A 27,900-nucleotide genomic window follows, 5' to 3' on the forward strand; every position below is an offset into this window, starting at 1 on the left:
GTTGGATTGTATACATATTTTGAAGTGACCTTGACCCTGAACTATGGAAGATAACTGTTTCAAACTTAAAAATTATGTGGGGCACATGTTATGCTTTCATCATGAGACAAATTTGGTCACATATGATCAAGGTCAAGGTCTCTTTGACCCTTATGAAATGTGACCAAAATAAGGTAGTGAACCACTAAAAGTGACCATATCTCATGGTAGAAAGAGCCAATAAGCACCATTGTACTTCCTATGTCTTGAATTAACAGCTTTGTGTTGCATGACCTTGGATGACCTTGACCTTGGGTCAAGGTCACATGTATTTTGGTAGGAAAAATGTGTAAAGCAGTTCTTAGTGTATGATGTCATTGCTAGGTTTAGGTCAAGCATGTGAGTCGTATGGGCTTTGCCCTTCTTGTTCACAATGTAGTCGTCAGTTAGCCATTTGAATGCGACTCGATGTGAGCTTATCTACAATAGCACGTTTTTATACTCGAAACAAACAGCTGTGGTTCACAAGAACTCTAGCGATGGCTTTTGACTGTTGAGAGGAACGGCGATATGCATAAACCGTCGTCTGCCACGACCCTTGCGTGACCCTGCTTCCGGGCTTTTCTTTTTTCAAACTTTCACCACTTCGAATTGTACTGATCTTGTCTTGATGAAAAAAGAATCCTTTTATGATTAAAGAATGTTTTTGTAACAAGCTGTCAATTTATTATTTAGATTTTAAAAGTTAGATCTAGCGCAAAAACGCACCACGGTCCAAAAACATTCTGATAATCATCGATCTACGGCTATCGCCAGTTTACATCGATAGAATGAGACCCGAAGGGAAGTAACTCATTTTTGACCTGAGTTCAGGATGGGTCCAAAAAGTGTTCGATTTCGAGACAATCTGCAAAATTAATTCTTTAAAAATGTCTCGCTCTTTACGTAGGGCACCCAGGATGTTCCCGTTTGGTGAGCGTTCAAATGGAAGGGTGTTTCTACTGTGTGTAAAAGCCTGACAGTATCTGTGATGGTTTACGGGAGGCTTACTGTCCGGGCGTGATTTCTGGTATTGAATATTCATAACAGCCGTCCAGCACCAAAACGAGGCGCCATTGTTGTAGAGGAGCAAGTCCACGAAAATAAATTCTTTGAAAATTTCTCACGCTCAACAGAAAGCAGCCAGGATGTTCCCGTTCGGTGAGCGTTCAAATGGAAGTATGCTTGTACTGTATGTAGACGCTCGGGGAGCTCTGTGATGGTTTACGGGAGGCTTACTGTGCCTTTAATCAAAGGGTTGTATACATATCGAGTTTTTCCAGTGAACGGTTTCTCAGAATTACCTTTTCTATTTTTAGAAACATATAGTCTTTGGGGAAAAGCCCGAGGGCGCTTGTTAAATCGCGCTTCGACTGCAAGTAATGGTGGTTGATTACTTTCACCGAATGAACTTCTGTTTACACCTTTTGGAATACAATTTATATTCCAACGTAATAGACAAGCAGCAAAACTTTACTTTTTGTGAGTTCGAGACCGCGGACATCCCCAAATTCCAAAAAAACAAACTCATATCAGGCAAAATTAAACACTTTTTCATTGAAATTAGTGAGGGTTAAATATGTTTTCCCCTCGAAAGGAGCGCGACATTGTTTAACCAATCATCTTGCCCACTGAGTTAAATCATATTACTCGGTGACGAATCCACGACACGCAGGGCCGTTTTTACAATGGTATGATTAAAAAAAAACGCATTCGTCGAGTTGTAACAAAAAGAAAACTAACACGCACCGTCAAGAATGAATGGGCGATACACATTCAACGATTGTCGGCATATGTGAGGAGAGGCGTGACGGCAAAATTAATGTATATCATCAAATTCATCACAGGTTACAGTGAGGGAGTTTATATCGTTCAACTACACTAATAGAACCTCCAACAAACTTTGTCTTCCCTTTCTGCGTACACCCTCGATCCCCCTTTCTCCCTGCCCCCCCACCCCCCACCCCCCCCCACCCCACCCCCCCCCCCCCCCCCCCCCCCCCCCCCCCCGCTCCCCGTTTCCATCTGACAGTCTGTCTCTGTGTTTGTGTCACACTCCAATGAGCACGACATGGATGTTTCTGGGTTCGCAATGTTCTTTTAATTGGCTGCGCACACGCGCGACCTTTCAGCGGGAGGTCTCAATTGATCCCTCTTGGCAAGGTTAGATATATTTAAGAACGCGACTCGGGATGGGACGGTGATGATGAGGCTGCTTCCTGTTCCACAGGCCTTTGTTGATGTGTCTATCATAAGGACTATTTTTTTTAATTTTTTTTTTACGAGGATTTTTATCGCGCACGTATCTCACCACACAAGGCGACCCAAGGCGCATGTTACCTATTAATGCCGTGTGAGATGGAATTTTTTACACAATATATCACGCATTCACATCGGCCAGTAGATCGACTGCCTTTAGGCGCTGCATCCACCTTTCACGGCCTATTATTCCAGGTCACACGGGTATTTTGGTGGACATTTTTATCTACGCCTATACAATTTTGCCAGGAAAGACCCTTTTGTCAATCGTGGGATCTTTAACGTGCATACCCCAATGTAGTATACACGAAGGGACCTCGGTTTATCGTCTCATCCGAAAGACTAGCACTTGAACCCACCACCTAGGTTAGAAAAGGGGGGAGAAAATTGCTAACGCCCTGACCCAGGGTCGAACTCGCAACCTCTCGCTTCCGAGCACAAGTGCGTTACCACTCGGCCACCCAGACCTTATACGGGATTTGATAGCGAAAAGGATGGGGCGGACCAGCCAAGATCGGTTAAGTACTAGGTGTTGTGAAAGTGGAACACTGATGTCCCAGTTGGTCTCTTTTATCTCCCTTTGCCGCTTTTTCTTCTATCTTTAACTTGTCTTTCCTCTTTCTCTTCCCTTCCTGCCTTCCTTTCTGGCTTGCTTACTCACTTTTTTTTCCATCCCCACTTTATCCCATATTTCTCTCTTTCTTTCTCTTCTTCCTTGCTCAGGGTGAGAAAACAACAACAAACACATGCAACCCACAAAAATGCTACTTACTTCTACACCTGTTGACAAAATTACTTCATGTAATTTTTGTTGGTCAAATGGTCTACTTTTACGCTTTTACCGTCATTCTGTGCAGTCACACTCTGTGACAAGTTGTGGCCACGTTACTGTCTGCTAATAACAGTGTGTGCTTCTGGAGTGCCCGTTTTCACGTGTTGATATGTGTGTTTTGTTCAGTCTGTGTATCTGCAGTTTACACAGTAGGTGTTGTTTTATTGTGATTGTTTATTTATTGTATTTGGTGTACAGTTTTTGCATGACCATTCTGTAAGTTGGCCATTTTTGTTGGTCAAATGGTCTACTTTTACGCTCTTTCGTGAGAGAGAGAAAAAATCCCATGTTGGGGACCGAATCAAAAGTATGTGGTTTGAAATTGAGCGGTGGACAAACTAACCCGAGTTAGGTCCCTAAGCCCTGTCTTGATCAAGGTACAGTGGATTCCCCAGATTCTTTAAATTCGTCAAATTCAACAGACTCCCCCCCCCCCCCCCCCCCCTCCTCCTTAGTTTCAGATCAATGGTATCCCTTTGACGTCAAGCCAGCGGATCATGTTGTGGCGCCAAGGCGATCGCTGAAAAACAGATTCACCATGCACGCCGCGCGGGCTGTACGTTGAAGTCTGACAGACAGTGCAGTGCTGACAGGTGGTGCTGAGGGTCGTGTATTTAAACCTCTTTATTTCGCGCTGTGCGCTTTAGTTGCTCAGCACGTCGGCATGGGTGTTGGGAGCTTTTACCTCTCCGTCATTCTGTGCAGCCAGACTCTGTGACAAGTTGTGGCCACGTTACTGTCTGCTAATAACAGTGTGTGCTTCTGGAGTTCCCGTTTTCACGTGTTGATATGTGTGTTTTGTTCAGTCTGTGTATCTGCAGTTTACACAGTAGGTGTTGTTTTATTGTGATTGTTGTGTGGTTTGTATCAGTGACGAACAGCAACGTGTGCATTGACAATGACTCAGAGGTAGAAAGTTTGTCTTGAGTTTGATGTTCGTGTTGTGTTGCTATCAGTGACGAACAGCAGGGTCGGATCCAGGGGGGGTTTCTGGAGTTTCCGCCCCCCCTCCCCCCCCCCCCCCCAGCTTAAAAATGAAAAAAAACGAGAATTCTTTTTTGAAAAAAAAGAAAAACTGATGGCTCAGATGCACCAGATTGCTCCATTTTCCTTAAGCTTTGTCAAAATTTCCCGGGGGACAACCTTTGTCTTCTAAGTGACGGTTTCGGAAAGTAGTTGGGTAATTTGTTGGCTCAGGTTTCACCAGATCGGCCAATTGTCCTTGTTTGTATCCAAATTTGTCTTCTTTATTTTACTATTTGGGAGGTGTATCAGGGGAAGTTTCTTGGCTTAGATGGCTCCATTTTTCATGTTTTTATCAACATTTTCCGGGGGAGGGGGGGGGGGAGGGGTACATGCCCCCGGATCCCCCTAGGAGGTTCGAACGCTTCGCGCCCTCAACTATAAACGCTTCGCGTCCTCGAATTGTCCCAAAAATAAATTTGGAAATCCCCCCCTTCAAAATGATGTGATCCGCCCCTGTACAGATACCTGTGAACTGTCAATGACTCAGAGGTGGAAAGTGTGTTTTGATTTTGATTGTTCTGTTGTTGCTATCAGTGACGAAGAGATGTGAATTGGCGATGACTCAGGGAGAGAAATTCTGTCTAACTTCTACTGCGTTACAGTATCGTGCACCGTGAAAAGTGTCCCGACCGTTTGTGTTCTGTGCATTTTCCATTTACCGGAACAAGATATTGATATTGAGACTTACGTTCAAAAAACAAGAAAGGTATGGTATTGAAACGTTTAACGGGCGGGGATGTAGCTCAGTCGGTAGCGCGCTGGATTTGTATCCAGTTGGCCGCTGTCAGCGTGAGTTCGTCCCCACGTTCGGCGAGAGATTTATTTCTCAGAGTCAACTTTGTGTGCAGACTCTCCTCGGTGTCCGAACACCCCCGTGTGTACACGCAAGCACAAGACCAAGTGCGCACGAAAAAGATCCTGTAATCCATGTCAGAGTTCGGTGGGTTATAGAAACACGAAAATACCCAGCATGCTTCCTCCGAAAACGGCGTATGGCTGCCTAAATGGCGGGGTAAAAAACGGTCATACAATTAAAATTCTACTCGTGCAAAAAAAAACCACACGAGTGTACGTGGGAGTTTCAGCCCACGAACGCAGAAGAAGAAGAAGAAGAAAAAACGTTTAATTGATGGGGCGAAAGGGAAGTGGGGCGAAAGGGAAATGGGGCGAAAGGGAAATGGGGCGGTCTTTGATGTGGACTGCGGACAGACAAATATATTGGCCGATTTGTCAGATATGTTTATTTTCTGTAGTATTAGTGTTTGCCTGTCTTTCCACTGAAAAGACCGTTGGGTCAAAAATCCGTGAACGTAACGTTTTGTTTTGTCATTAATTAAACGTTTCAATAACCTGCCATGCTTGCTTTTTAAATTTAGTCAAGTTTTGACTAAATGCTTTAACATAGAGGGGGAATCGAGAGGAGGGTCGCGGGGTGTGTGTGTGTGTGTGTGTGTGTGTGTGTGTGTGTGTGTGTGTGTGTGTGTGTGTGTGTGTGTGTGTGTACCCATGTTTCCACAGGTTTGGTTGCCTAAATCACCATAAGGCAACCATCCACACGTGGATGGCAACCTAAACTCTGGATGGCAACCTAATTGTGTGGATGGTCGCTTCATTTAACACCGTTAAATTGACTTTTTTGACGGAAAGAATGTCATAACAATGTTCAAAATGACATTCTTTCCGTCCACACGTGTGGATGGTTGCCTTATGGTTAAATTGACACCGTTAAATTGACTTTTTTGACGGAAAGAATGTCATAACAATGTTCAAAATGACATTCTTTCCGTCCTCTATAGGCGACGAAATAGGTCAAATTTTGTGCATTTTTTAGTGCAAAATTCTTCGATGCCGGAGCGAGTACTGCACCCAGTGCTGTTGTAGTGCAAGTGCACTAGAAAGGCACTACACCCAGTGCCGCCTCTTAGGTAACCATCCACACTTTAGGTGCGTGTGTGTGTGTGTGTGATAGAGATTGCCGATGTATCCTGCGCTGGGGGTATGCAATGCCTCGGCTGAAGGTGCTTTGCACTTCTACCAAATTGTTTTTCTGTTTGTTTCTGATTTGTGAGTGGCAGAGAAAAGCTTAAAATATAAATCATAACTAATTGTGACTGCTTATGTTTAAGGGGACTTCTGAAGAAGCCATCAGCGGACAACAAACACATACAAAAACCGCAAAATCAACAAATTCACTTTTCTTAAGGTGTGTCAAAAAAAAGCGACTGAACAAAACACAGGTATACACAGGTATGCACTCACACGCACGTTCAGTTCACCGTTGTCTCGGTAAAGCCTGATATGAATTGCGCGAAGTCGACTTCGCGCAGTCTATTTAACGAAGCTCGCTTGACGAAGCTTTGACACGGAATTTATGGTAAAAGACTTTGTGCTTAATTAAGAACAGCATTAAGTAATGTGGTCTTTGTGTCTTTGTGTCGGAGAAAACAACACAAGTCTCAATTTCAAAAACAAAAAGACCGTCAACGTTCGAACATTCAGAATAAAAACAAGTCGCGTGAAGCGATATAAAAACATTTAGTCAGTCGGGATCAAACCAAAAGATCAGCACCACAAATCAGTCATCGCCGAGACTACATTTCGATAGTCTCGGCTAACCGTCTCTGCGAAGCATGCGACCGTAGTACTTACTGAACCTATTTTCTTTCATTTTGAACACATTTTTAAAGTAAACATAACATATCTATATATTTTTAAATTCAGGAGAAGATGAGGGATTAAATGCAATCATTTTTTAATCTGCTTCTGAATATTGGATTTTAATGACAACTTTAATGAGCAAACTAATTAAATAATTTTTATGCTTCCAAGCTGAAATGCAATCCCATAGTCCGGACTTCGTCGAAGATTGCTTGATCAAAATTACAATCAATTTGGTTGAAAAATGAGGGCGTGACAGTGCCGCCTCAACTTTCACAAAAAGCCAGATGTGACGTCATGAAAGGCATTTAACAAACAAATGGAAAACACTTCTGGGGATATCATACCCAGGAACTCTCATGTGAAGTTTCATGTAGATCGGTTAAGTAGTTTTCTCGGAATCACTTTATACACACACACACACACACACACACACACACACACACACACGCACCTAAAGTGTGGATGGTTACCTAAGAGGCGGCACTGGGTGCAGTGCCTTTCTAGTGCACTTGCACTACAACAGCACTGGGTGCAGTACTCGCTCCGGCATCGAAGAATTTTGCACTAAAAAATGCACAAAATTTGACCTATTTCGTCGCCTATAGAGGACGGAAAGAATGTCATTTTGAACATTGTTATGACATTCTTTCCGTCAAAAAAGTCAATTTAACGGTGTTAAATGAAGCGACCATCCACACAATTAGGTTGCCATCCAGAGTTTAGGTTGCCATCCACGTGTGGATGATTGCCTTATGGTGATTTAGGCAACCAAACCTGTGGAAACGGGGGTACACACACACGCACACTCACACACACACACACACACACACACACACACACACACACACACACACCTACCCGTTGCGCATACGCCTTATCGGCCCTTCAACGTAACAATCCAGATACCCACACGTACGTACGCACGCACACACACACACAAGCACGCACGTACGTACGCACACACAAACACACGCACGCACGCACGTTTACACACACCATTACACACACACACACACACACACACACACACACACACACACACACACACACTAGCGTTTGATATTAATATGATTTGTATCCTTGACTCTTTAAAAATATCAAATTCTGTATATCTTGATTATTATTTTTCCACATTGTTTCGTTTCATTATTCCTAATGTTGAGTGCCAATTCTCCGTGATTGCCTACTTTCCCGAAGCAGACATTTTGCCAAAGTGGCTTCAATTACAGCTGGTAGTAGTGATGGCGAATAAGATATGTATTTGCCCCCCTGCACAAGAATGAGAAATAACACATTGTATTTATCACTTCTATTCACAGATACAGGACGGTGACAATGAGACTGTCACTTTACGGCAATTACTGGTTAAGGGATAGTCGATCTGTGTGTGTGTGTGTGTGTGTGTGTGTGTGTGTGTGTGTGTGTGTGTGTGTGTGTGTGTGTGTGTGTGTGTGTGCGCGCGTTTGTGTCTGTGTGTGTGTGTGCGCGCGTTTGTGTCTGTGTGTGGCTTTTGTCCGCACTGCGTTCATATGGTTTACGAAAACAATCGTGTGTGATCAAAGCAACCAGAGTACCATGCCGAATGGTGTTGGCGTCAATAATACATTGAATTATGTCTTTTTTGACGAGATTGTTATCTGTAACGAAGACATTTCAGTTCATTTTTATTAACCTTTCAATAGCAAAGACATTTGGTTTAAACCAATAGCAGAGACATTTCGGTTCCATTTCTATTAACCTTCCCATCTAATGTTGTTGTATTTCTGTTATTTACTCAGGTCGCTGACACCTCGGAGCCTTCACAAAAACAAGGACACTGGCTTTTGATGTGGGAAAAGTCAACAGTGTTCGTCAATGTATTACAAGTTTGGAGGCTAGCCGCAAAGCCAACACAACTTTATTTAGTAACATCACCATTGTTGTGAATAGTCAAAACAACATAACTCAAAGGCAAAGTAACATTCCTTTTTCTTTTACTTGTGTATTATTCAATCACCTGGACAAGACTCGTAGAAACATTCAAAAAAATGTTGTGTTGGTTACAGTAGGTAATGTGCGAACTGCTTCCCAACCTTTTTCCAAAACTGACTTTCTACTTCTTTCTCGTCGTCATCGTGAAGGAAGTAGCGGTGGCCCATACTCAGCAAAAGACACGACGACCGATCCAATGACTTCAGCCAAGTGCTTTGCTTGTAACCGCGTCCACGTATTGTCTTGCAGTAGCTAATTGACTTGTTTACTGAAACACTGCCGTTACTTGTGTTGAATCCACTCACAAGACAATACTGCCGAGACAACAACCCCACTTACAAGACAAGACCGCCAAGATCGCGACAACCCCACTCACAAGACAAGATCGCGACAACCCCACTCACAAGACAAGACCGCCAGGATCGCGACAACCCCACTCACAAGACAAGATCGCGACAACCCCACTCACAAGACAAGATCGCGACAACCCCACTCACAAGACAAGACCGCCAAGATCGCGACAACACCACTCACAAGACAAGACCGCCAAGATCGCGACAACCCCATTCACGAAACAAAATCGACGAGACAACAACAACCACAGTCAAAAAACAAGACTGCCGCCACAACCACAACACCCAAGCCATGGCCGGCACGCCCTCGCCTCTCTACGCCCTCAACGTCAGTGGCATGGCGGGCGTCACGACCTCCTTGGACACCACCATGGACAACGACGACGACCTCTACTCCGTCATGACGCCGGAGGAGCTCTCCGAGACGGAGAACCTCTTCGCCGCCGCCCTGGTCATCAACAAGTACTACCTGTGGGTGCTCTTTGCGCTCGGTTTCCCAGGCAACTGCGCTGCAATGGTAACCATCTTCAGGATGCGGTCCATCGGCACCTTCCCCGTCTTCGTGGTTCTGCTGGCCGTGATGGACTCGCTGGCCCTGCTGGTCAAGCTGCTCCACTACCAGCTGATCGTTCACCAGGTGGACATGGGGGATGCTGGCTGCTGTATACTCAGGTAAGTGTGTTCCTGTACCACCTGTGTGTGTGTGTGTATGTGTGTGTGTGTGTGTGTGAATGGGGGGTCAAGCTGGTCAAGCTGCTCTACTACCAGCTGATCGTTCACCAAGTGAACATGGGAGATACTGGCTGCTGTATACTCAGCTAAGTGTGTTGCTGTACCACCTGTGTGTGTGTTTGTGTGTGTGTGTGTGTGCGTGTGTGTGGGTGTGTGTGGGTGTGTGTGTGTGTGTGTGTGTGTGTTAAGTTGTGTATGTGCGTGTGTGTGCCTGTCTGTCTCTCTGTCTGCCCAGCTGTCAGTCTCTCTGTCTGTCTTTCTCTGTCTGTCTTTTTTTTGTCTGACCAATTTTATGTTCGTGTTGCGGTGAATATTTGCAATATAACTGCCTAGGGGATGTTTTTTCCACCACAATGAATTGAAAATAAGTGTTGTTTTAATTGATTCATGCATGGGGCGCTCGACACAGCTGTCAGTCCTATTACGACAGTCAGATTGCCTGTCCTTTATGCATGGCTTGCTTTATTAAACCTGTTTTTTTGGTCGAGACTTTCGGTAGTAGATTTACACATGTAAATTGTAAGGGGGGGGGGGGGGGCTTGTGAATGCTTTTTTTCTCTGCATATTTGTGTTTGCTTATTGCCTCTTGATGCTGTGTAATGAGTTATACTTCTGAGCATTGACGTCAAGCCGCACAAACACCAACAACGACAACAACGAACATTTAGATACAACACAAATATGACAGACAATAGGTTTTTGTAACCTCCTCCAGTAATCATAAAACAACAACAAAAACAACAACACAACAACAACAGCAACACAACAACAACACAACAACAACAACAACAACAACCACAACCACAACCACAAATTCAGAAATAGAGCAGATACAAATATCAGCAATTCCTATCTTTGGCTGTCGGTGTACGAATTCTCGTAACATTAAATTATGCTTGCAAACAAAAACACGTCCGTACACAATTGACGACAAGACTAATTGTAATTGAACAATGTACACAAATGCGCTGCAAAACACGCTACATTGCTCATGCACTTCAGCTAATAATTAGCATGTCGATAACATATTTATCACAACAAACAACACGGATGAACACACCCAGAACGAAATATCGTGTAATGTAAACGACCGAGTTTTAGACACGAGTATTTAGCCGATGTAATGGGTCAATTTAGAGGCACAGTAGATCCCAGCTGTTGAGAGAGCAACAGAGCGTCTGTTTATTCGGTGACACAGTGTCCTGACAGTTACACGGGGAGGGGGGGGGAGAGGGGGAGGGGGAGGGGGGAGAGGAGGAAGGGTGTGTCGCAGTTCAGTCATGTCATGTTCATATTATATATAGTATATCCCTTGTTAACACTTTCTACCCTACCTATGTTGACCAAGTTTGTATTAGCCGAGACCAGTTGTGCTGCAGCAGGTCACTCAGAATTGTAGTAACTGTGTAGTAACTGTGTATCAACACGCTGGAATGCAGGCGTTAGATGGACGTTACAGGAAGCGACTCAAGCTAACAGTCTGAGCGGACTTTCCGTACCTGGTCAGATAGAGCCATATCAGTGGGTACGGATATATCCGTACCTGGGAGACAGTGAGTTAAGTCGTGACAGTTACACCAACAGAATTTGTCATCATTTTCACGATCTTTCATTCACAACAAGCTGGTTAACCAAAAAACAAGTTCATATGTGACAAATCCAAGTAGTGGAGTGGTTTGAGCTTCAGGTAAAACGGGTGTTGTCGATGTAAAAGCCAATCAGGCAGTTTGTTTAATATGTGGACGCATTGCGGCTTTGGGTTCGTGTTTCTGAGGACAAATATTGTAAACATTCAGCCTCGAGCTCCGACTTCGGCCGATGAAGATGAAACAGAAGACGATATACTCCCCTCGGACCGACAAGAAAGCTGGTCTGACAACAAGCCACCAAACATCTTATTGTGTTTTAGTAAACCAAGTTTTATTCAAAATACAAAACATGAAACAATTAAAAGTAAACAAGTAGGGCTCGAGCTCAAACAAAAGCTCCTATAACGTGACCAAAACAATACAAAATACACTACAATTAATGGTATCCACCCTTTTCGTCCCATTTCTTTTTCGCCCCATTTCTCTTTCGCCCCATTTCTCTTTCGCCCCATTTCCCTTTCGCCCCAAGCCATATCGCCCCGGGCTTGGGGCGAAAGGGTAAAATCTTTTTGGTGAAGGGGTAAAAAATGTGGGGCGAAGGGGTAAAAACTCAGTGGGGCGAAATGCCCGAAATCTTGGAGCGAAATTTCTTTCTCACTCACTCTCTCTAAAGACAAATGCAATTTAAACATGGCGCAAGTTTTATGAAGTAGAGAAGAAGAGTGCTGGGCTGGTATGTAGGAGTCGAGTTTATAGACCCTTTATTCCGGGATAAACCGTCCCCCGTTTCTCAGCCGAGATATTTGACGAGTGGGGCGCGAAGGAGAAGCATTTCATGTAGACTTCTCGCCGCGAAGGAAACTAGGTTTCGCGAAAGTAGGCGAGCATGTCTTGGAGGTGCTCGCTAGGCAAGGAGAAATGGTACCTTCAGTTACCAATCCGATTGGCTGTTCAATGCTGTTACAGGCAAGCGCAGACGAGTCTGTCGGTATCGATCAGTCGTGTTTAGTTCTTGCCAAGCTAATGACAAAATCGTTTCATATACTTCGATGTCTTGCAAAGCGAGCAATTCTTGCCTCCACAAAACAGGCGTCTTCATTGAGGGTACTGTTTATCCCGGTGTAACACGAAATTTTTACTTCACGAAAAATTTACTCCGGAGTAAATATTTCGTACGAAATTCTTACTCCGAGTACACTTTTCGTACAAGAAAAGAACTCCCCAAGGCACGAAAAAATTACTCCCTCCACGAAATTTTTACTCCCCATTTTTTTTACTTCCAGTAAAAATCTCGTACGCAAAAATGGGATGCGGGCGAAGGGATAATGCCAATAAGTGATCTCGCGCACACGAATATCGCGCTACCCTCCCTCCACCCCTTCCACCACCAAGACTAACAGGGGACAAGGGAGTAAAAATGTCGTACACCTGGCATGGGAAGTTAAATTGCTTGTGTTGGGGTGAAGTAATTTATTCGCTACTGATTCGTCAGGGGAGTAACATTTTTGTACGAAATGTTTATTCGGAACTCACCTGTCTTGGGGAGTAATTTTCTCGTGTAATGGGGGAGTGCTTTTTTCGTAAAGGGAGTAACTTTTTCGTACGAAATGTTTACTCCGGAGTAAAAATCTCGTGGGAGTAATTTTCTCGTGTTACACCGGTCTAAAGTCTCCAACCTCGACTCGTCTTTACCAGACCGGAACCTCATTTTGCATCACGGAGTTTCAAGAACCCCCCCCCACACACACATACACACACACACACACACACGAGTATCTCTCTCACTCACTCTATCCCTATTTTTCTTTAGCTTTAGTGGGTAGTCATGGGGCTAAATGACCTTGGTCACTTGGGACGAATTTGCAAGGCTGGGGCGAAGGGGTAAAAACTTTAGGACGAAGGGGTAAACACTTTAGGGCGATGGGAGTAAAAACTAAGTGGGGCGAAATGCCCGAAATCTTGGGGCGAAAGGGAAATGGGGCGAAGTGGATGTGAACCCTATTAATGATGGTGGACATGACAAAAAAAGCATATCTCATATCGCATGTAAACTCCTGACAGAACTGTGGCGATGTAAATGATCGTTTACTAGGACGGTACACACACACAAAACGCACGGTATAATTATGAAATATGGCCTACACATTCACGTCATTTTAGCAGCACGAGCTAACAGTATCGTGTTTAACTGTGGCACCGAAATTAGGTCAGTATCCTTCCATCTAATACGTGGCTTTATTTCGCATAAATTCTGACAGGCTAGACCGATGGGGTAATAATCTTCAACGATAAAATTGATACCTTATGCTCAAGCCCACATTCATCATTTCCCTAGCTGGCTCTCTCTCTCTCTCTCCTCTCTCTCTCTCTCTCTCTCTCTCTCTCTCTCTCTCCTCTCTCTCTCTCTCTCTCTCTCTCTCTCTCTGCCTGCCTGCCTCTCTCTCTTTCTCTCTCTCTCTCTCTCTCTCTCTCTCTCTCTCTCTCTCTCTTCTCTGAGGTCCGGAGTTTCAGGGAAACTATATCTACCTCCCAATGCAAGAGATTATAACCTTAAAAGCAGTGGTTTCCTTGAAGTGTCTATAGCTAACTTGTGAAACCGCCACACCTTGATCACATATATTCGTCCTTGCACCATGAGTTGAACTCTTCCCCATCAAGGGTCAATGTTACAGGCGAAGAGGTGAAGGGTGCAATTCAGAGGAAAATAACTTAGCAGGATTACAAGGCTTGCGGCTTTTAGTGCTATAAAATGGACACTTCACACACTGACTCAGTGACACTTGACAGTTTCCTGCCAGTTCTCATAGTGTTTGCATTGTCTCGGTTCAGCTTCAAGTCCCTTACAAGGCTATCTGTAGTCTTACTAGTTAATGCACAACCATTCAGTCTGTTATGGTCTCAGCGTACTTTCAAATCCATTACAAGGTCATCTGTAGTCTTACTAGTTACTAGTTAATTAATGCACAACAATTCAGTCTGTTATGGTCTCAGCAAGCCCTGACATAAAAGGCAACAAGTAACCCAACATTGTGTGATAGTTGTTATCTCCAACTAATTATTACCATATATTACGCGTACCACACTGAGGTGCATGAACCGAAAGTGGATGCCACCCAAACGGGAGAAAACGAACCGCGGGGTCTGATTCGTTGAAATTACTACAAATCTTAATTTCAGCCTATCCAACACAGCGGCAAATATGTCGTGCACATTGGCCAAGGACTAATGGTACTTGGATCCTATATTCTGTACTCGTACACATGTATTAGTGTTAACCAATACGTTGATATAGGTATCCTAACTTGCCTAGAAGGGAATGATTGTTAACCGATCCTTTGGTATTTAGTTATCCGAACATTATGTGTTGTTCCACAGGTTTCTTGGCAGCTGGACGTCAGCCTATAGCAGTTGGATCCTGGTCTTCATGGCGCTGGAACGCTTTGCGGCGGTTCGCTTTCCCCTCAAGATGACCATGCACAGCGGCTGCAACGCTCACAAGGTCGTCATGGTTCTCGTCGTCGTTGGCGTCGTCATTGCCCTCATCTACATGCCGCTGTTGTGGACCAACGAGACCGTCACTGCTGCCACCCTACAGTGTCAGGTGAGTGTGGCGGTGATGATGATGATGATGATGATGATGATGATGATGATGATGATGATGATGATGATGATGATGATGATGATGATGATGATGATGATGATGATGATGATGACGACAACGATGATAACGACAACAGGAACGACGATGACGACAAGATTGAGACGACAGATACTGACAAGCATTGCGTCATCAGTAACAATGACAAAGTAAAAAAACAAATTTTAAGGGGCTTATTGTCCGTCAGGTCTTAATTGCCTATATTGGACATGAATTGGTTTATACGATTCGAGTTTTTACGCCATCACGGCTTTTGATGTATGCGTGTTTAGGTGGTGTCAGCCATCTGCACTTATGGTAGAATGACCAAGATCTTTAACGTGCCATTGTGGTGACACGGGGGTGGGAGATGGATACCGTCTCTGGGTCTGCACATAAAGTTGACCCGTGTCCGTCCCGGCCCGGATTCGAACCAGCGACCTTTCGATCACAAGTCCAGTGCTCTACCACCTGAGCTACCCGGGCCCCCTACAATGACAAAAGACTATTGACCCGACTTTATAATCCAAATAAACTGTTCCGTCTTATCGTGTCTCGCGTGTGTCTCACCTATGTCTTACTTGTGTCTTACTTGTATAATTATCATGTGTGCCTTACTTGTCTCTTACGTGTGACTTACTTGTGTCTTACGTGTGTCTTATGTTTTTTCTTTCCTGTTTCTTACTTCTACTTCACTTTTGTCTAACTTGTGTCTTACTTATGTCCCACCCACCAGTACAAGGCGGATTACGCCCGCTTCATGAACGGCGTGTACTACTGGGTGCTGGCCGCTCTCTACGCCTTCCTTCCCTTCTGTCTGCTCACTGTCTTCAACTTCATGATCGCGCGTCAGATCCGCAGCTCGCTCAAAGTGCGCAGCGTCATGCGCAACATCAAGCTTCTGCCCGTCAGCCAGAACTGCCACGACAACTCCCTGCAGAGACAGGTTTGACATTCGGACTATTTCACGCGTCAAACAAAAAACCCTGCTGTTTACGGTCTAAAATTGAAACGATATAGACTACTACTGGTCCAAAATCAAAGTGATAAAAATCGCTTGTTTATTTTAATGCTTAAAGAAAATCTTAAACAAGTGTGGCAGAGCGCTGTTTGAAGATCTGATAAACAAAGGGAAGTAAGCGCTCTCAGTGCATACGACATGTGTAATAGAGTAATAAGGGTTATGCGGAAGCAGTCTCCTGGCATCTGAGAGCATTGAAATGGACAAAAACAACATTTCAATGCTTGTTATTCTCTCAGGTGAAAGGAGATTGATTCCGCGATCCGCATCAGCTCTCATTTACTCTATTGCACATGCAGTATGCATTTAAAGCGCTTACTTTCCTTTATTTCTCAGGTCAAAATCAAGAATAAAAAACCCGAAAGGTTAGTTCATGGAAAGTTAAATTATATTAAGAAAGAAAGATTGACCAGAACATCGATCTGTCGATCTTTACCAAGGACGAACAAGATATATACATGTGACAGGGGAGGCTACCGCTCCTTTCACAGCAGACTCTGCACCCGAGTTGTTGGCCTTTAAGTCAACACAGGTGGATTGTGGAATTCTGTTTGTGATGGGGTCTGGTGGTTTCCGATTGTCTGTATGTTCATGGAAACCTTCGGGTTTGCATAACAGTTTTTATAGGGCTAAGAAATTAGCCCTAACATTTTCAATCCTGTTTGATTGCACTTCGCCTCCCGAGGTGATCGTAGTGTTACGGCACTCGGTTACATACACAACAGACAAACAGAAGGATTGGCCCGAACCTCGATCTGTACAGAGGACGATCAAGATACACATCAGACAAATATAATAATAATGAAAGGTTGGACTCTTTTTGTGCTTGCTCCTTCTTAGATGACGGTGAAAGAAAATGACCAAACACGTCATTCGAAGCTAAGTGTTCGCCTTTTCTTTGTTATTTATCTGTTGTGTGTCTTGTTCGTCAACTTTAAAGTTGTACACTACATTGGGGTGTGCACGTTAAAGATCCCACGATTGACAAAAGGGTCTCTCCTGGCAAAAATGTATAGGCATAGATAAAACAAAAAATGTCCACCAAATACCCGTGTGACTTGGAATAATAGGCCGTGAAAAGTAATCATTTTATTCGCCGTAATGGCTTGAGATTTACTGGCCGATGTGAATGCGTGATATATTGTGTAAAAAAGTCCATCTCACACGGCAGAAATTAATATGTAAAGCGCTTAGAGAACGTCAAGCGCTATATAAATCTCCCATATAAATAAATAAATAAAGATGAATAGAGCGAGGTTCTAGTGACTGAGTGTTCCCTTTGTCTGTAATTAAACATTCCATGGAGTAACATTTCTTTTTCTTTTTTTAATTAATTGTTTGAATGTTGTTGATTTTCGTTGTAGAGAAGTTTAGACCGTTGAGAGACACGTTGACACCTGCAACACCAACAGCTTTCTCGGCGCTCCGGTTTAGGTTTTTTGTTTTTGTTTTTAATTTTTTTTTTATATAACAGGCGTGTTTGAATAGACGTATTCCGGAAATAACTGGGGGGAGGGGGGTGGGGGTATGAGTTGTGGAAGAGTTGCTTTCCCTTATTTGCCTTGCTTTTCCAAAGAAACACTGAGGCACGCTACACTTGACATTGTAGGCTTGCCTCAGTGTTTCTATGGAAACAAAGCTAAGCAACTCTTCCACAGCCAATACAAACTTGACAGAGTTATTTCCGAACATCGTCTTTTCTGTAGTGTTTTGGTTTAAAGAAACCATGGGTTATTGACTAATAAAACTTGAACTTGAACTTGACTAAAACAAAAGGCCTTTTTGTCCTCGTTTGTGCTTTTCTTGCAAATTTCATTCGAACAAAACACTCATGTTAAAACATAAATGGCAGCGATCGAGTGTTCGATTTCATACAGTTGAAAGGCACTTTTCTTTGAAGTTTATATTTATTTTCCTGTAAAAGACTTTACTAGACGATACGCTAATACTACGTATGGCTCAATTAATATTTAAAGTTGTAAATGTACCACACATTATTGAGGAATGCCTTTGTTTTTCTTTGCCATTATTGTCTTATCTTCTTTAAGTTTTGTTTTGTTATCATCTGTTCTATTTTGTTGTTCTGTTTCGTTACGTTTGTCGGTTTCTTTTTTGTTTGTTTAATGCACAGTATAGTCTCGATATTGCATTCGATAGTGCCAACGTGTAATCAGTAGATCGACAGTGTCCTGTTAAACTAAATTCACTTATGATTGCGTCGTGTGAACACAAGACATTAGACAACTGTAGGATCCAACCTAAGACATATATGATAAACACAGGCGTTTTCCTTCTACAATATTAACTATATACCAAACAAGGAAACAGAGCTGCAGCCCGCGCAAGCGTATCTTTCTGTCCTTCATTTCAATTTTCTTTTCTTCGGCAGCGGCCACACAGAAATCTTCACGCCATCCAAACACAGGTAACGTTAAACTGGCCAGTGCTAAAGTCTTGTCCTTAAGACTCGAATTAATTGGGCGAAGTCGACTTCGCGAAGTCTACTTCTTGAAGCTGGCTCCACGGAGCTTTGGCACTGCACTTTTGGTCAACAGACCTCGCGAAGTCTACTTCTTGAAGCTGGCTCCACGGAGCTTTGGCACTGCACGTTTGGTCAACAGGCCTCGCGAAGTCGACTTTGGGCTCAATTTAAAGGACAGCCTTTAACGTCGAGTTCTTGTGGCTATCTTCCTGGCTCTCTCTCTCTCTCTCTGTAAACGTCCCTTCCTATTTGGCTTGTCTTTTGTCTAGTTGACATGCGTTGGCTTCGGTATTGGTGCAAGTTTTGTCTTTGTTTGTGGATCTCACGATACCATGATGGGTTTAAAATGTTGCTTCAATCAGTTGATTTTTGTTTACGCTTTTTGCACACTGTTAGGCTTTAAAATTGTATTGCTAGTAAATCTATAAAGCTCCATGAATCAGAACATTTATTTATCAGAGCTTGCAACGGCACAAAAAACTGTGTGTCCGAGTTCTTTACTGTTTTTGTTGGCCTTTGTATTCTCGTTCTGATCCGCATGCATTTTTTGCATTCATGAATTTTGCTGAAGCTCGCCCAGCTGATCAGAAAGACATTAACCAAACAGCTACTCATTCCAGACATCGGGTACCGATTTGTTTTGCACGTGATTGTAGCTTTCTGAATTGTGAACCATGCTTACCTATAGCTACAGCAGAATATAATGTTATCGACATTTATGTCTTTATTCAAGTACAGGGTGACCCAAAATGAGTGCAACCCATAAAAGTACTCACAACTGCTACAAATGTGAATGGATTGAGTTTAATTTTAACACACATCAACGTAAGATGATAACAATTAAGTTCGGAAAGTTGGAGTCATTTCGGTTGGGTGGTCCACATGTTAGCGACGTTGAAGGATATGCTCCAAATGTCCACCGCGTTGAATGCGCCGTGCATAATTGTCCACCACGCGGACACACTCTGCCCCTGGAATCCTACGATCTTTGTTGTTATTGCAGCTTTCAAGTCCATGATTGTCTTGGGGTTGTCCTCATAGACGTGGTCTTTCAAATAACCCCACAAATAGAAATCGGGGGGGGGGGGGGGTTAAGGTCAGGTGGACAATTTTGCACGGCGCATTCAGGAGTGTCTCCGTCAACGCGGTGGACATTTGGAGCATATCCCTCAACGTCGCTAACATGTGGACCACCCAACCGAAATGACTCCAACTTTTCGAACTTAATTGTTATCATCTTACGTTGATGTGTGTTAAAAATAAACTCAATCCATTCACATTTGTAGCAGTTGTGAGTACTTTTATGGGCTGCGCTCATTTTGGGTCACCCTGTATATCATGCATTGTGGACTTTCATACAAAGTGTGCTTGTTCGTGTGTTGGGAACATTATATGTGGGCCTTTTTCAGTGTACAAGTTCTGTTGCATGTGCGGTATTGTGGGTGCTCAACTGGCGTATTCTTCACTTTTTGTATCTCCGACTTTTTGCCGCCGTCTTTGCTCATATCAGATTAGTATTCTGATGCTTTGTGTATAGTCCCGTGGTGCTGGTATTGTTTTCAGTTATTCGTTCTCTTTGTTTTTGTGTTCTTTTGATTATTTCTCTCTCTCTCTCTCCCCCCCCCCCCCCCTTCTCTCTGTCTATCTGTCTGTCTGTCTGTCTGTCTGTCTCTCTCTCTCTCTCTCTCTCTCTCTCTCTCATTCTTTCTCTGTCTCTGTTTCTCTCTGTCTCTCTCTCTCTGTCTCTCTCTCTCTCTTCCCCTCTCTCTGTCCCACTCTCCCTCTCCCTCTCCCTCTCTCTCTCTCTCTCTCTCTCTCTCTCTCTCTCTCTCTCTCTCTCTCTCTCTCTCTTTCTTTTGACAAAACTTACCAATAAACACAAACTTTCGCATTTTGAAAATACATTCCTAAGATTATCAGCATGAACTCCTTATCAAACATATTAAGATATATGGACTGGTAACCATTTCCGTTAACAATTTAAAGGTTGTTGTTTTTCTCACAGAGAGACAGCAATTTACTTATCTTGATCAGTCATACTCTTGCAAACAATCTGTACGTTTTGGAGCATCACAAAGTTTTATGCCTGTTCCAATACGATGTTTATGCATTATAATAACCTACTGTTATTTTAAAGAGCATTTTCAGATGTTACTACTAATCACTCAAGTCAACAATTGATCTAATTAAACCAGCGATCCTCCGAGAAGGTATTGATCGATTGCATGAATTGTCAGAACTAAACCATAGGACGGGGAAATAGCTCAGTCGGTAGCGGAGTTGGCTTCAAACAGGTTGTCAGTATCGGCCTGGGTTCTATCCCTACGGTCGGCGAGGGATTTATTTCCCAGAGTCAACTTTGTGCAGACTCTCCTCGGTGTCCAAACATCCCCGTGTGCACGCATGCGCACAATAAAGAACCCAAGTTTACAGCGAAAGTCTCAGGGCTTGGAAACATGAATACACGCATGCAGAAAAAAGAAGAAAATGGGAAGCGCCGTACTGTACGCATGGCAGCTCGTTTTCCCAAGTGAGAAAGCTGCCCGAATTTCCATGAGGGTAACCTTTACAGGTCTATATGTAATCTTATCCTGTATCTTAAGATTATTATATTTAAGATTGATTTAAGGCGCTTATGTTGTGTATTGTTGCTGTTATTAAGATTATTATATTTAAGATTGTAAGGCGCTTAGAACTATTTTAGGATTTGCGCCCTATAAATACCATTATTATTATTATTATTATTATTATTATTATTATCTTATCTTTATGCTATGTCACTGAACCCTAATAAAACTAAATGCATGCTACTAACCACGAGATTTCCGACACTGTTATTAAAAGATCAGGATGTCACGGATGTTGATTGCCATAACGTCTTGGGGCTAAACAGTGATAATAGTGGGTTTGTCTTGGTCAGAAAAGTAGAAACACTTTGCAAACGCACAACAAGTTACATACATTATACTAGTTATTAAAATAAAGATATTTATTACAATTCAAAAATTAACTTTGATGTTTTACGTGTATTGATATAACGATGCCTCTTAATCGGTGAGGGCCAGATAAAACAACATACGAGTTAAAAAAATAATTTAAAAAAAACATACGAGTATGTGTGCACGATCATTCTGTCAACCTCGAAAAATAAAGTTCAAAACAATGCAATTCTCTCTCCTTCTCTCTCTCTCCTTCTCTCTCTCTCACTCTCTGTCTGTCTCTCTCTCTCTCACTCTCTCTTTCTCTCTCTCTCTCTCTCTCTCTCTCTCTCTCTCTCTCTCTCTCTCTCTCTCTCTCTCTGTCTCTGTCTCTCTCTCTCTCTCTCTCTCTCTCTCTCTCTCTCTCTCTCTCTCTCTCTCTCTCTCTCTCTCTCTGTGTAGTTTTTCTGCCTTTTTTTTTTTTTTTTTTTTTTTTTTTTTTACTGTCAAGCTTATCTTTTGTAATTGTTTTACGTTTGTATAAATATATGTATTTAAAATTAGAATAGTCCCTCTCTGGGCGAGGGCTGGTTGAAAAGAAGCTCGTTTATATTGCTTATGCCACAACCCTCGTAAAATAAAATTTGATTTGATTTGATTTGATTTGATCTGTCTCTCTCTCTCTCTCTCATCCTCTACCCCCCACCGCCATCACCTCATTCCTCCCCGGACTCACTGAACCATCATGCCCTCAAACACGCATCGCCTCAATAACCTCACGACCGTCACCATTACTGTGTGTGCTTCAGGTCAACCTGATGCTACTGGCTGCCACGGGCTGCTTCGTCCTGCTGACCTTCCCCATCTGTATCTACATGCTGACCGAGCCCTACTGGTCAACGGCCCAGGGCTACACGCACAGCAACGCGGTCAAGTTCCTCCTGCGACAGCTGGCCTTCGTCTTCGTCGATTCAACCCACGCGGTCAACTTTTACCTGTACTTCTTGACAGCTCGGCGCTTCAGACACCACTTCCTGCGACTCCTCGCCTGTCGCTCCTGTACTTGTAGCATCAAGTCCGCCTGCCACCAGGCGTGGCATGGCAGTGACCAGAGTGAGCTGGAAGATCTGTAGTGACATGTGACTTGTCAACGGGAAGATCAGTATGTGTGACATGTCACTGTAGCAGCAAGTGACCAGAGTGAGCTGGAAAGATCTGTAATGTGTGTGACGTGTCGGGTGGAAGATATGTAGTCTGTGACATGCCACTGTAGCATCAAGTCAGCCTGCCATCAGACGTGGCATGACATGCAGTGACCGGAGTGAGCTGGAAGATCTGTAGTACGTGTGTGTGTGACATGTCACTAGTACTGTAGCATCAAGTCTGCCTGCCATCAGGTGTGGCATGGCAGTGACCAGCGTGAGCTGGCAGATCTGTAGTGTGTGTGTTTGACATGTCAGCTGGAAGATCTGTAGTGGTGTATGTGACATGTCACTGTAGCATCAAGTCTGCCTGTCACCAGGCGTGGTATGGACTCAGGAACTCAGAACTCGTCACATGAGTCCTGAGCGTGGTATGGCAGTGACCAAAGTGAGCTGGAAGACCTGTAGTTATGTGTGGCATGTCAGCAGAAAGATCTGTATTTATGTGCGACATGTCAGCTGGAAGATCTGTAGTTATGTGCGACATGTCAGCAGAAAGATCTGTACGTAGGTATGTGCGACATGTCAGCAGAAAGATTTGTAGTTATGTGTGACATGTCAGCCGGAAGATCTGTATTGGTGTGTGTGACATGTCACCTCGAAGATCTGTAGTGTGTGTGACATGTCAGATCGAAGATCTGTATTGTGTGACATGTCACTGTAGCACCAAGCCCCCCTGCCATCAGCCGTGGCACAGCAGTGACCTTCGGCCGGTTTAATGGGCCATCATTACAGTCGGTCAACTGCAGACGAATTGGGGGATTTCAGTCAGACAACTGTGCCTCTCCGAGCGGGGAGTAGCCCAATAACAGTGCTGCCCATCAGAGTATGGCATTCGGACAACCGCAGTCGGGTGACGATTGTCAGTGTGACCACCGCGAGTCCATGAGACCGGCTCCAGAGTAAGCTTGGAGATCTGTAGTCTGATGACAGTATGTTGGACATAAAGAAGTGGATAGAGAAGGGTATCAGATTTAGGATTGCAGCACCAAGTCCTGTCAGCAGGCCAAACATTGCAGCCACCAGGCGGGACTGGAAGGTGTGTAGATTGTGAGTGCTCATTGAGCTGGATCTGTAAAGCTGTAGGTACAGACGGACTGAAATTGTGAATGATACGTGAGCTGGATCTGTAAAGCTGTAGGTACAGACGGACTGAAATTGTGAATGATACGTGAGCTGGATCTGTAAAGCTGTAGGTACAGACGGACTGAAATTGTGAATGATACGTGAGCTGGATCTGTAAAGCTGTAAGTACAGACGGACTGAAATTGTGAATGATACGTGAGCTGGATCTGTAAAGCTGTAGGTACAGACGGACTGAAATTGTGAATGATACGTGAGCTGGATCTGTAAAGCTGTAAGTACAGACGGACTGAAATTGTGAATGATACGTGAGCTGGATCTGTAAAGCTGTAAGTACAGACGGACTGAAATTGTGAATGATACGTGAGCTGGATCTGTAAAGCTGTAGGTACAGACGGACTGCAAGATGTGGCTCTGGGTCTGTCAAGAGGCCCGGTGTAACACGACATTTTTACGACATTTTTACTCCACGAAAAATTTACTCCGGAGTAAATATTTCGTACGAAATTCTTACTCCGAGTACACTTTTCGTACGAAAAAAGAACTCCCCAAGGCACGAAACAATTACTCCCTCCACGAAATTTTTACTCCCCATTTTTTTTACTTCCAGTAAAAATCTCGTACGCAAAAATGGGATGCGGGCGAAGGAATAATGCCAATAAGTGATCTCGCGCACACGAATGTCGCGCTACCCTCCTTCCACCCCTTCCACCACCAAGACTAACAGGGGACAAGGGAGTAAAAATTTCGTACACCTGGCATGGGAAGTTAAATTTCTCGTGTTGGGGTGAAGTAATTTATTCGTTATTTATTCGTCAGGGGAGTAACATTTTTGTACGAAATGTTTACTCGGAACTCACCTGTCTTGGGGAGTAATTTTCTCGTGAAATGGGGGAGTGCTTTTTTCGTAAAGGGAGTAACTTTTTCGTACGAAATGTTTACTCCGGAGTAAAAAACCTCGTGAGAGTAATTTTCTCGTGTTACACCGGCGTTGCAGTAACCACAGCTTGTTTTAAGATGGGGTGATGGGGTGAGTTTGATTCCGGCCTTACCTCAATGTTGAATCGATAAGAATACATGGTAAACTTTGATGTGAGTTTGTGTGTGCGGGGGGGGGGGGGGGAGTGCATGATCGCGTGCGTGTGTGTGTCTGTGTTTATGTGTGTGTAGGTGTCTGCGTGGGAGTATGTGGTTGTTTGTGGGTTAATTGTCCACAATGATGGTTCTTGCCTAATTTGTTGACTTGCCTTGATGACTCATTCAGGTTAACAGATTAATTTACTTGGTGTATACAGCGTTAGCTAAGCCCACATTTAACTCACGTGATTGTCTTTCAGATGAATTGGTTTCTCAGTGTTTGATGGATGAAAGGACGGATGGATGAATAGAAAGATTGATCATGCGTCATTAAAAGGTAAAATATCATTGCCTGCTTGTATACATCTTGATGTATTGCACGTTGTTTTTCTGTGCTGTAAAATGCTCAATGCTTGTTTACCCTTGGGAACACAATCGAAAGGGACACTGAAAACGCTCCAAAATCAGTCATGAAACAACAGGAAAGGTTAATTATTGGAACATTAATTCATAGACTTCTGGCATTCTGAGATCGAAGATACAACGCTTAATTCAGCAAAGTTCATTTTCTGCTGCAGGGCTGAATTAAGGGGGAGGGCCGGGTTTCCTTGGTTCCGAAAGTCCCCCCCCCCCCCCCCCCTTACCTGGGAAATGTACCTTTTTTCTCTCAAGGAGAGACTCCCAATACCCGTGTCAAATGCTAAATTTCAACAGCATATTGGGGGAAGATCCCCCAGCTTGGCTAGCCCCTGTACCCTTGCTTTATCTTTGAAGTCCCTGCCTCTCATACACTAGCCTAGGTCCAGCCTTGTGGTCATTATCTTAATACAGAATCAAAACAACAAGAAAGGCAGATAGACAAACACTTATAATAAAAAAAATAAACTTATCCGACATAATATTGTCTCTATTGTGTCTTCTGAGCGAGTTTATGGACAATTTGTCAGATAAGATTATTTTCTTGTCGAAGATAAGTAAACTTAACGGAGTTTTTTTTCTCACAAATTAAAGGTTCCAATGACATATTTTTCTTGTTTTTATTTTGAATTTTGGAACGTTGGCAGTCTATTTGTTTTTTTGATTTCTTAATACAGAAGTACATCATTATTAGATAAGATCATATATACCTATGTTTATTATCAGTTGTTTGTCCGTCCTTTTCAGACACCAACGGCCTATCGACGCACTACAAAAAGTGTTTTTTCTATGTATTTAAACATATTTTTCTCAGAAAACAGAGTGACGTATAGTAAAACAGAATTATTTGGGACCACATAGGAAGTTGCTCTCTCAACTTTTAAGCGTTTCACTTTTGAACACACTTCTTGTAACCAGTTTTGAACACAGTGAGATATACATGTAGTACATAATTCTACTAGCAAACATAGCACATGTGATCTTCTTGTCGTTCGCCAATGCTAAACTTGGAGTCCAGCTCTGGTTATGAAGCTGGTGGTCTTATGAAGAGCCTCCACAGGTCCATGCAGCTTCTCATGAAGGGGCACCGGCCTGGTCCAGATCTCTCTCCTCAGGGGCTGGAGATTCCTGCAGTCCTGCAGGATGTGGGCTGCATCCTGCTCTGCGTCTCCACAGTTTTTTGTGCAGGTGTTGTTGCATTCTGTTGTGCCCTGTTCTCAGGCGGAAAATGACTACCTGTTCAGGCCTTGACAGTTGATGGTAGCTGTCGTGCGTTGGGGGGGGGGTTTAAGATAGCACATGTGATAAACATGAGTGTTTCGGTTGAACACTATTGCTTACCATAGATATTTGCTAATTGTGGTGGTAGAATTGTGCACTATGTCACACTGTCTCCAAAACTGGTTACAGAAACGGTGTTCAAACGCGGAACACTTTAGTTTGGACTGTAGTTTTGTCTATAAACACGAGATTTCCAATAACTCATCTTTCTTGTCTGTGGAGTGTTGATGTCTAATCCCGTGTCATTCTATCAAAAGAAAAATGTACAAGTTAAACTTTGCGTATATTATTGTGCTCAAATGACATTGTGATTTAATCGGCATAATGTAAAAACATTGTTTTAAAATACGTTGTATAATTGCATTTATCAATTATGGTTCAAGTTCATGTTTGCGTATTGTGCTCAAATGACGTTGTGATTAAATTGTTGTAATTTTGACAACATTCCATGGACGTTTGTTCTAATGCGTGTGTGTGTGTGCCTGGCTCTGTGTGTGTGTGTGTGTGTGTGTGTGTGTGTGTGTGTGTGTTAACGTACGTGCGAGTGTATGTCTGGTGTGAGTGCGTGTGTGTGTGTCTTAGTATGTGTGCGTGTGTGTGTGTGTGTGTGTGTGTGTGTGTGTGTGTGTGTGTGTGTGTGTGTGTGTGTGTGTGTGTGTGTGGTTTGTTTACGTGCGTGCATGTGTATGTCTGGTGTGCGTGCGCGCGCGCGTGTGTATGTGTGTGTGTGTGTGTGTGTGTGTGTGTGTGTGTGTGTGTGTTCCTGTTCTTGTGTGACCATTCGTGTTGTCTTCGATCTTTTAGTCTACACATGCAGTATTTTGTTTTAAAAAGCCCAACAATGATTCATGCAAACACCACACCTCTGGTTCAGCGATCCCGATACACTGCATTTTTACAAAAAGAGCATTGCACCCAAAGCAGAAAAATGTACATTGTATGTTCCGTTTTAAAGCGACTGTTTTCTCTCACACTCACTGCAATATAAGCAAGAACAATTAGGATGTGCATTTCTCCTCATTTGCACGTTCATTATTTGGGTTTGCAAGAGTTCTGTTTTATCTTTGTCAATGAGTTCGGCATTCATGATATTCTCGTTATTTGTCATTCCAGTTCGACTATTGTTGGTTTTTTAATTACAAAATCCAACACAGTTTGTCATTATTTTCAAGAGTTTTCATTTATGGCGTCATAAACGAGCTAGGTAACAAACAAAAACAATGTCCAGATACAGCGTAATGCAGTCTTGATCCTGCACATTTCATTTAGAGTTAAGTGTCCTTCCCTGCAAAAAGGGCAATAAAGGAACTTAAGATCTTCTGGCTGGAACCATAAGATGAG

At 43.3% G+C, this 27,900-nt stretch overlaps 1 protein-coding gene across 1 annotated transcript; it reads left to right on the top strand.

Moving 5' to 3' along the window:
* Window positions 1-3,780: 3,780 nt before the first annotated feature.
* LOC138981827 (probable G-protein coupled receptor AH9.1) lies at window positions 3,781-27,003 on the top strand. The gene is made up of 6 exons (XM_070354904.1): window positions 3,781-3,938; window positions 8,575-9,792; window positions 14,817-15,042; window positions 15,815-16,024; window positions 18,489-18,524; window positions 22,309-27,003. The coding sequence occupies exons 2-6, from the start codon at window positions 9,413-9,415 to the stop codon at window positions 22,630-22,632; spliced, it is 1,176 nt and encodes a 391-aa protein (XP_070211005.1). The 5' UTR covers window positions 3,781-3,938; window positions 8,575-9,412; the 3' UTR covers window positions 22,633-27,003.
* The last annotated feature ends 897 nt before the right edge of the window (window positions 27,004-27,900 follow it).

This window comes from Littorina saxatilis, linkage group LG12 (assembly GCF_037325665.1).
Source record: "Littorina saxatilis isolate snail1 linkage group LG12, US_GU_Lsax_2.0, whole genome shotgun sequence".
Lineage (NCBI taxonomy): Eukaryota > Metazoa > Mollusca > Gastropoda > Littorinimorpha > Littorinidae > Littorina > Littorina saxatilis.